This window comes from Pseudorasbora parva, chromosome 22 (assembly GCF_024679245.1).
Source record: "Pseudorasbora parva isolate DD20220531a chromosome 22, ASM2467924v1, whole genome shotgun sequence".
NCBI lineage: Eukaryota > Metazoa > Chordata > Actinopteri > Cypriniformes > Gobionidae > Pseudorasbora > Pseudorasbora parva.
The window spans coordinates 25,771,454-25,781,205 of NC_090193.1; the positions used below are offsets into that span (position 1 = coordinate 25,771,454).

Genomic DNA, 9,752 nt, shown 5'->3' on the forward strand with positions numbered 1-9,752 from the left:
TTGAAGCAAGCTAGTTTATATTTCGATTGCCCCGGACTAACCCTAAGGACTGCTGAAATGTCTATATTTGGTCATTTCTCAATGCAGGCTCAGTCTGCATCTCATTCCTTTCCCCTTCCTAATAATGGAAACATAGCCAACCACATGTCGGACTCTGAGCAATAACTTAGAAGGCGACATGAAGGAGAGAGATTTTTGAGCTGTTTTATTGCAGAGCCATCAACTAATTTTTAATAATGCCCCATCTCCTCTGGGCGCAAGCGCAACAAAGATGCTCTAACATAAAGGAAAAGCTATCATACAGTTTTATTAGCCACTTGACAACTTTAATTTTTAAAATTTAAAGCAAGATAAAGTTTTTCAGGCATAATTCTGATATGAAACATAAATTAGGCTTTAAGTCAAAATTCGAGTTTGAAGCACTGTTAGGCTACAATATATAGTTTTCTATTTTGTTTATTCCCTATAAAAACAATGTGTGAAGCAACAAGTTGAGGCCTGTAGCAACTCAGCTATGCTAATAACAGCACGTAATGTAGCCTATTACATTATCATTATAACAAAATGTTCATAATGTAATAATTTTCTCAAAATGTAATAAAATCTTGAGCTCCTAATAACAATTTTTACATTTTTACATTATGAGCTCAAGATTTTATTACATTTTGAAGAAAAAAAATTACATTATGAATATTTTATTACAATAATAATGTAAATCCTATTACATTATGCACAGTTTTTACATAAGGCTATGTGCTGTTATTACATTATGAGTTGCTACAGCTACACACATTTTGGGGACCTCTTTATAATGCATTATCTCATTGTAAATGTTGGTTATTATTGGAGAGTTTGTGTGCATACTGCCACTAGAGGGGCCTCGATCACAAAGAAAAAGACAGCAAAGGGAGCACGCGAATAACCTTACGTCACTCACTGCAACAGCACGTGTCTTGTTACGTCAGTAGGAACAGGAAAAGAACAAAATGGAGGAGTACGCGAGGGAGCCATGGTGAGCCGACAGTTCAAACAACTTATTGTTTTATACATTTCGAACATTTATATTTTTTGTTATTATAGCTGTTAAAATATCCTTTACTATTTATACGGTCTGAATAATTGTCAGGCTGATTGACGGTTGAAATAGTGTGATATGATGGTTTAATGGTTGTTAGGTAACACGATGTCCTTCAGTAAAGGCTTCTTGCTGTCAGTCCCGCACATGACCTTGTTCTGCCGGTGATCGGTTAATTTAGTTGTTATGTTATGTTTAATGTTGATATATATATTTATATTGTTTCAATGTTTAATCTATTAAACTTTTAAACATAATATATAGGCTATTATTTCTATTAACATATGGTAAGTAGGATCTGTAGATCACCTGGCTAATAGGACGTGAAAGCATGGTTACTAGAGAAATTTCTTATTTACTCGTTTTCTCTGTAGTTTATTGGGCGACATTATAGATACTTCCTCGAGTAGGATTTCCACTAACAAGAATGGTTTACACTTTATTTTACAGTGTCTGTTTCTGTTACTCATCTTGCACACTTACTACAGTAAAAATAGTAAATATATGATTAATTACAACCCAAACTCTAACCCTAATTAAACAGTAATTTCATGTTGTTCATTATTATTAATCGGTACTTATTTGTATAAATACTCTGTAACAAGAGCAAGACCTTAAAATAAAATGAAACACAAAAGTAATTTTAGAGATGTGCCATATATAAACATGTAAATGTTTATCAGAGTACTGTTTTGCAAGGGTCGTTAGTAGTAGCAGAAATAAACTTCATATACTGTATTGTTCTCATTATCATGACCTCTTACTGTCATTTCCCAGTCCCTGGAGGATAGTGGACGACTGTGGGGGTGCTTTCACCATGGGGGCCATCGGTGGAGGAATCTTCCAGGCCGTCAAAGGCTTTAGAAACTCTCCCTCTGTGAGTAATTCTCTGTGCTGCTGCTCATTGACCAGTGTTTTTTTTACTTGAAGTTAAGGGCCTGTAGTACTTTTGTGCCCAGTTTTAGGTCATTAGTGTTTTGGTTTTTCTCCATTTTAGGGAATGAATCACAGAATGAGGGGTAGTTTGACAGCCATAAGGACCAGAGCTCCACAACTAGGAGGTAATGTTCAAAGGTCACATGTAATTGTCACATGTATGCTGAGTGATGCATTACAGTTCAATGGTTTGAAGTTAGGATTTTTCCCCCCACAATTCCCTGACCCATGTGTAAGTCCATAAGACTTTCGTTCATCTTCGGAACACAAATTAAGATATTTTTAATAAAATCTAAGCCAGTTCTTTTCTCTCCATTGAGTGCTACGGAACTACCGCTTTGGCTACTTTCACACTGCCACGAAAGCCAGCAATTTATCGGTCAATATAAAAATAAACAAAGACTACGAAAAAGAGATCAGAGTTTTTAAACATTTATGATACAATCCCTTGTGTTTTGATTATATATAGAGCAGCCATTGTAATACTTATGATCTCAGACACATCACTGTCCTTCCCTGACTATCTTTTACCGTCTTGATAACTTTGGGTATGTAAAATCTAGGGCTGCCCCCTAAGAGTCAACTAAAAGAGACTCTCAAAACTTGTATTAGACGGTTAGTTAACCTTGTGGCGAAGTCACGCAGTCTGCGAGGGACAGATTGTTAACAGTCGGTCCTTGTGGTAGTATATCAACAAATTGTTCACAGTCTCCTTGCTGTTTTTTTCCCAGCACATTCATAATCATTACTTTTGCCGGTGTGCTCTGGCAAGCTATGGGTAGGAAGTTTAGACTCATTATTATGATTTGGCTTATTAATATAAATGTGTGATTAGAAATATTTTTAGCCGAGGGACAAATGTGACATAAAAAGTCGCATGAATTCCATTGTGACTGTTAGGACTGCGGTCACATTGCACACCATCAGACCTGTTTTGGATTTAGTACCACATATGGAGGGGGCACAAATCAGAATTGAAAAATCAGATTCCTTGTGGTTTGTGATGTTCACGCTGTCATGAAAAGAACAGATCTCACATGTGGCCATGTTTGCCTGCAGTCTGAAGTTCATAAAGAGATATATTGACGAAGAAAATTTCATTAGTTCCATGAAACTAATCCATATGAATTAAGCGGTTTAGTCCAAATTTTCTAAAGCGACTTCATCGCTTTCTATAATGAACAGATTAGGCTTTTGATCAATATTTATATCTAGAAGCAGCCAAGACGTGTGATGTGGACAATGTCATTGGCTAATAATTCAACTTTACTTTAAAATATTTGACAAAATAGAAATATTTGTTCATTATTAGGAAGCTTTGCTGTATGGGGTGGCCTCTTCTCCATGATAGATTGTGGGCTAGTGAAGGTAAGGGGCAAAGAAGACCCTTGGAACTCAATCACAAGTGGAGCCATGACAGGAGCCATTTTAGCAGCAAGAAGTAAGTCAAATCCCAAAATAATGTGGATAATGATTTGGACACACATGCAAGTTCTAATTCCTTGCCAGTTTATAAATATTTAAACTGCATTATTTTCTTTTAATATTCTTTTGTATATAATTTTCTGTTATATTAATTTTTGTCTTATCCCAGATGGACCAGTGGCCATGTTTGGCTCTGCTGCAATGGGAGGTATACTGCTTGCATTAATAGAAGGTGCAGGAATTCTGCTCACAAGGTTCGCCTCAGCGCAATTCCCAACTGGTAAGTGTGGCAGGTCATCCTTGGAGATTGAATAAAACTTTTTAAAATGCAAAAATTTCAAAGTAATATATACATTTAAATCAACCAACACAATCTTCCCTCTACAGGCCCACAGTTTGCAGAAGAGCCTGCTCCCATGCCTGCTTCATCATTCGGAGACTATAGACAGTACCAATGAGAAGTCCTTTAAAACTTCTTATTCCATGAACTCAACTGAGACACTGAATTTAAAGAGGACCTCATTCATCAACAGAGCATGCCATCAACCATGAATGACTGCGACGGAGGGAATATGAAGGGCAATCACTATATTGTCCCTATTATTGCGAATGCCTTCTGCTATTCTCAGCCTTGTCATTGGCTTTTGGGTCACCTTATTTAAGTCAAAAGGAAATCAAACTCAGAACTGTTTTCTCATCCTCATGTTTTTGTTTTCTGTGACCTCATTTTGTCGCTGACACAGCTGGAAATGTTTGATGAAGCAATACGTATACTGTTTGTCATGCTAGGTTGTTCATGTTGAGCCCCAATTATTTGGCTGTATAAAGTGTTTGTTTTATGTGTGAATACTATTTTGTGTGTGTGTGTGTGTGTGCGCGTGCTCGCCTCAGAGAGTTCAATGCTTGCCTGTGCACTGATTGTTTGCCTTAATGTAAACTTTCTTATAGGCTTTAACAAGATCGTATATACATAGTGGGCATTTTTATCGACTGGTCCATGCCTTCTTTTGCAAATGATGTTCCTTCACAATTTACTTTTTGAAGTAGCTATTTATTTTCTTGCACAACATCCTCAAAGATGTTTCAAGATGTATGCTGTATTGTACTTTAAGTATTTCCCTACAGTGAATATTAGCAGTTTTGTTCAAATGCAGCAGAGAAGAAATTGGTGAATGGACAGAGTTGTCTTTTCTGATGGATATATGAGCCAGTTTAGGCTGAGAAACATAGTAAATAAACTAATTATTACTACTGTGGTGGTCTGTGTGAAAAGCACATAGATGTCATTGTATAATTTACTATATTATTATTGTTATATGGCAACGGCTTCTCTGTGAATACCTCCATTTCGAAGTTTATCCATTAAACAAATAAAAGTAAAATAGTATCATCCACTATAGGGAAGTATAGCCTTATAGTGGTGCACTGCACAGCAAGCATATTTTTTAAAAAAATGTAGATGTAACTTTAAATGCCACAAAATTAGCCGATAAGAAGACAAAGAAAAAATTAAATCATCATAAAATGTGGGACACATTGGTTGAGAGAAATGTAATTTTCCTTTTGGAAAGAAAATGAAAAAGGATGAGTTAAATCTAAATCGCAAAAGCACCTTTCCAACGTCAGTTTAGTATTGAAATCTATTTAAAATTGAGTCTTTTTTAATTGTTGACAACGTTTTTAAAATGGCAATTATGTTTCTAGAGAGAGCTTTTGAAAGTCAGTATCGAAAGAAAGAAAGAAATCAAGTGTAATTAAAGCTGCGAGCAGCGATGACGGGCCCAAGCCGGTGCCACCGCCACCCCGGTGGCATCAGCTTAACTGTGCACAGCAGGCAATAGGCATTTAGTATGGGAAAATAAATAAAGGGACTATGTCAAAGTCATTTGAATTCACCTCATTAACTGCAGCAACTGGTGCTGCTATGACCAGGAACCACAACAGTCACATCTCTGAGATCAATTACATTTTATTCATTAATTTTATGTCAGATGATGTCAAATGTCAATTTCAAAATGAGTGCAGAATACTGTCCAAATGCTGAAGTTGTATTATCCTTACACTTCTCTTTATGTGTTTTTGACCTACCGTAGCTTGTGATTGTTCACCAGTCATATGCCGCAAAAAGCATGCTTGTTTTTATTTCAATATGTGTAGCATTCAATATTTTTTTTTTAAATAAAATTAAATAAATAAATAAGGCCAAATCACAGAAACCGCAACAATGATTTTAATATCAATGTCAGGTAAGAGTAATATCCGTGCATATAATTTATGGAAGTTTATTATAAACAGACACTTTTTATAAATTCATGTGAAATTATTATTTTTTTAAATCCATTTGAATTCTATCAATAAATAATTAGTTTAAAGAGGTGTCATACGTGATCTTTGCAAACACTTTAAAGCCCATGTTATAGAAAACAATTAAAAGTATTAGGATATCACTTTCAATTAAAGCTGCGAGCAGCGATGACGGGCCCAAGCCGGGGGCACCGCCACCCCGGTGGCATCAGCTTAACTGTGCACAGCATGCAATAGGCATTTAATATGGGAAAAAATAAATAATGGGACTATGTCAAATTCATTTGAGTTCACCTCATTAACTGCAGCAACTGGTGCTGCTATGACCAGGAACCACAACAGTCACATCTATGAGATCAATTACATTTCATTCTTTAATTTTATGTCAGATGATGTCAAATGTCAATTTCAAAATGAGTGCAGAATACTGTCCAAATGCTGAAGTTATATTATCCTTACACTTCTCTTAAAAATAAATTAAGCCAAATCACAGAGACCACAACAATGATTTTAATATCAGTGTCAGGTAAGAGTAATATGCGTGCATAAAATTTATAGAAGTTTATTATAAACAGCCACTTTTATAAGATCATGTGAATTTTTTTTTTTATCCATTTGAATTTTATCAATAAATAATTAGTTTAAAGAGGTGTCATACGTGATCTTTGCAAACACAGCGCATGACCTTCTTTAAAGCCCATGTTATAGAAAACAATTAAAAGTATTAGGACATCACTTTCAATTATGTGCAAATGTATTTTTTGCAGCTCAATATATATATAATACATTTTTTTAAACTTATTTTTCACAATAAAGTGATAGATATTGCTGATAGCCTATGATATGAAATGGTTAAATTATGAAAAACAAGAAACAAGGCGACACACAGAGTGAGAGAGACCCCCTCCACACACACACACACACACACACACACACACACATAGAGTGATCCTGAGAGAGGGAGAGTGAGGGGGAAGGGGAATGACAGACACAAAATCTAAACAGTGAGAGATCATTGTTTTTATTTCACTGTTTTGCAATAACAACAATAGTTTTATCTTCAAAGCAGTGTTCCTAGGACATATCCAACCTGGTTACTAAACAAGGCTACACTCTCACCTTCTGGTTATTCTATATGCCGGTAGCTCATTGGTTCTCATTTTTGTCCTTAAACAAAAGGCATTATTCTTCTCATTTTTAAGTTACACACACTACTTATTTTTTCCTTTTCTTTTTAAAGACAATTAAATGTGTTTTTTCTTTTGTTAGTAATGTTTTTTTATATTTATATATTTTTATTAATAATTATTGGTATTAACACAATTATTTAACTAATTATATAAAACAATATTGTCAATGCCCTACAAATAAACTGGTTTTATACATGATTTTTTTTATTCAAACCCAGAATAATATGTTTAATCCTTTAATGCAGGCCAAAGCACAGCATTGAGAGGTAATCTTTTTAGACAGAAGAGTGGCTCTCTCTCTCTCTCACACACACACACACACACACACACACACACACACACACACACTCACTGTAGAAATCAGTGACACGTGTCCCCATGAGTCTGTGTGCATTCAGGTTGAAGTCCCCACCAGGCTAGAAAAAAGAACACACACACACACACACACACACACACACACACACACACACACACACACACACACACACACACACACACACACACACACTAGTAATGCTAAAGTATGCTGCAGGCAACTCTTATCAGTTCAGCCCATCCCCCCCCCCCCCCCCCCCCCCCCACACACACACACACACACACACTCACTCATGTCTGGTTCACTATCTGTTTGGGGACTCACCATAGACATAATGGTTTTTATGCTGTACAAACCATATTCTGTCCTCCTACACTGCTCCTACCCCAAAACCTACCCATCACACAAAACTTTCTGCATTTTTACATTTTCAAAAGAACTCCTTCTGTCTGATTTATAAGCTTTTGTACCCATTGGGAAGTCCCCATGAGTCTGTGTGCATTCAGGTTTTAGTCCCCACCAGGCTAGAAAACCATTCTCACACACACACAGAGGCAAGGTTTTTTGCTTGAAAACTTATACAATATTGCCCTCTACTGGTCATTTAAGTGAGAGCATAAGTGTTGAACAAAAAAAAAACAAAAAAAACTGTGTGCTATATAGAATAACCAGCAGGTGGGAGTATAGCCTTATTAATGAACCAGGCACTTGTGTGCTTATTTTATCTTTTTTAGGCTTTTGCTACGGGAACACCGTTTGAGATATCCAATAACCGTTCGCATTTTAGCATCTTCTGTATATTTACTTTATGTTGTCCGAGTTTGGAGGAGATTGAATGAATCGCTTTTGAGGAGAGGGTAAAAACTCAGAGCTCGCTTTCGACTTCTTGTTATCTTCCAACCAAATTATCTGACTTCCTGTCGGTCACAGCTAATGACTGTAAATTAGAAAGTTGTCCGGCTCGAAATGTACAATATATATACCGAGTTTGGTGAATGTAGATAAAACTAACCCCCCACTTTGGACAAAAGATGGCGCTACTGAGCCCCTCTACCACGCCCGTTTCTGAATCTTTGCTTGCATCTTCTGGACAGCATGTCTGATGTGTGTGTTGAGTTTCATGCAATTTCAAGCATGTGAAGAGTCTCAAAAACACCAAAAAAGATTATTAGACTTTGACACGTTGCCATGACAACAGTTTTTCTAGAATCAGGAATCCATTTATATGTCTATATCTGCCATGTTTTGACATAATACTGATGAAGTTTGAAGTAAATCGGGTGAAAATAAGATGGGGATTTAAAGCAATTTTGAAAGTGACACACTTCCTGCTGCCAGTTGGTGGCGCTATAACTTTGACTCACAAAAGTCATATCCATGTGATCATCCTCTTACAACGAACACACAGCTGAAGTTTCATCAAAATGAATTAATGTATGCAAAAGTTATAACTCACTTCCTGTTTCCTTTTTCTCGCCATAAATTCGTCTCTTCGCCACGGCCTAACCGTTTGAGATATCAAAAAGTTGCTCGCAATTTGGCATCCTCAGTGTCTTGACTTCATGCTGACCGAGTTTGGTGCTGATCGGGTCAATTTTCTAGGAGGAGTATCGCAAATTCCAGAGCATGCGTTTTCCGAACAACCCATAATAGCTCACTTCCTGTTGGGCTGACGCATAAGTTAGAGCACAAAAGTTATTCGGCCCGATGAGCTCTATATGTGTACCGAGTTTCATATATGTACGTGCAAGTGTGTTTGATTTATAGACCCTGTTTTCAGAGCCCACTTTAGGGGGCGCTGTCGAGCCCCCCTGCCACGCCCGGGTCCCAGCCTCAGCCCGGCCCTGATGGCCGCGCATTCTGATGCGTGTGCAAAGTTTCAAGAGTTTTCGAGCATGGGAAAGGCCCCAAAAATGCCCAAATAGTCGGTAAAAAAAATAATAATAAATTAAAGCTGCGAGCAGCGATGACGGGCCCAAGCCGGGGGCACCGCCACCCCGGTGGCATCAGCTTAACTGTGCACAGCAGGCAATAGGCGTTTAATATGGGAAAAAATAAATAAAGGGACTATGTCAAAGTCATTTGAATTCACCTCATTAACTGCAGCAACTGGTGCTGCTATGACCAGGAACCACAACAGTCACATCTCTGAGATCAATTACATTTTATTCATTAATTTTAATGTCAGATGATGTCAAATGTCAATTTCAAAATGAGTGCAGAATACTGTCCAAATGCTGAAGTTGTATTATCCTTACACTTCTCTTAAAAATAAATTAAGCCAAATCACAGAGACCGCAACAATGATTTTAATATCAGTGTCAGGTAAGAGTAATATGCGTGCATATAATTTATGGAAGTTTATTATTAACAGCCACTTTTATAAAATCATGTGAATTTTTTTTTTATCCATTTGAATTTTATCAATAACACTGTAAAAAATGTTGGTTGTTTTTTGTTGGTTTAACTTAAAAAACTAAGTAACCTGGTTGCCTTAAAATTTGAA

At 36.7% G+C, this 9,752-nt stretch overlaps 1 protein-coding gene across 1 annotated transcript; it reads left to right on the top strand.

The window, feature by feature from the left end:
- The first annotated feature begins 918 nt into the window (after positions 1-918).
- Positions 919-4,688, top strand: timm17a (translocase of inner mitochondrial membrane 17 homolog A (yeast)). Its single transcript, XM_067431581.1, has 6 exons — positions 919-1,012; positions 1,853-1,952; positions 2,073-2,136; positions 3,324-3,452; positions 3,606-3,716; positions 3,824-4,688. Exons 1-6 carry the CDS (start codon positions 987-989, stop codon positions 3,892-3,894), a joined length of 501 nt encoding a protein of 166 aa, XP_067287682.1. The 5' UTR covers positions 919-986; the 3' UTR covers positions 3,895-4,688.
- The last annotated feature ends 5,064 nt before the right edge of the window (positions 4,689-9,752 follow it).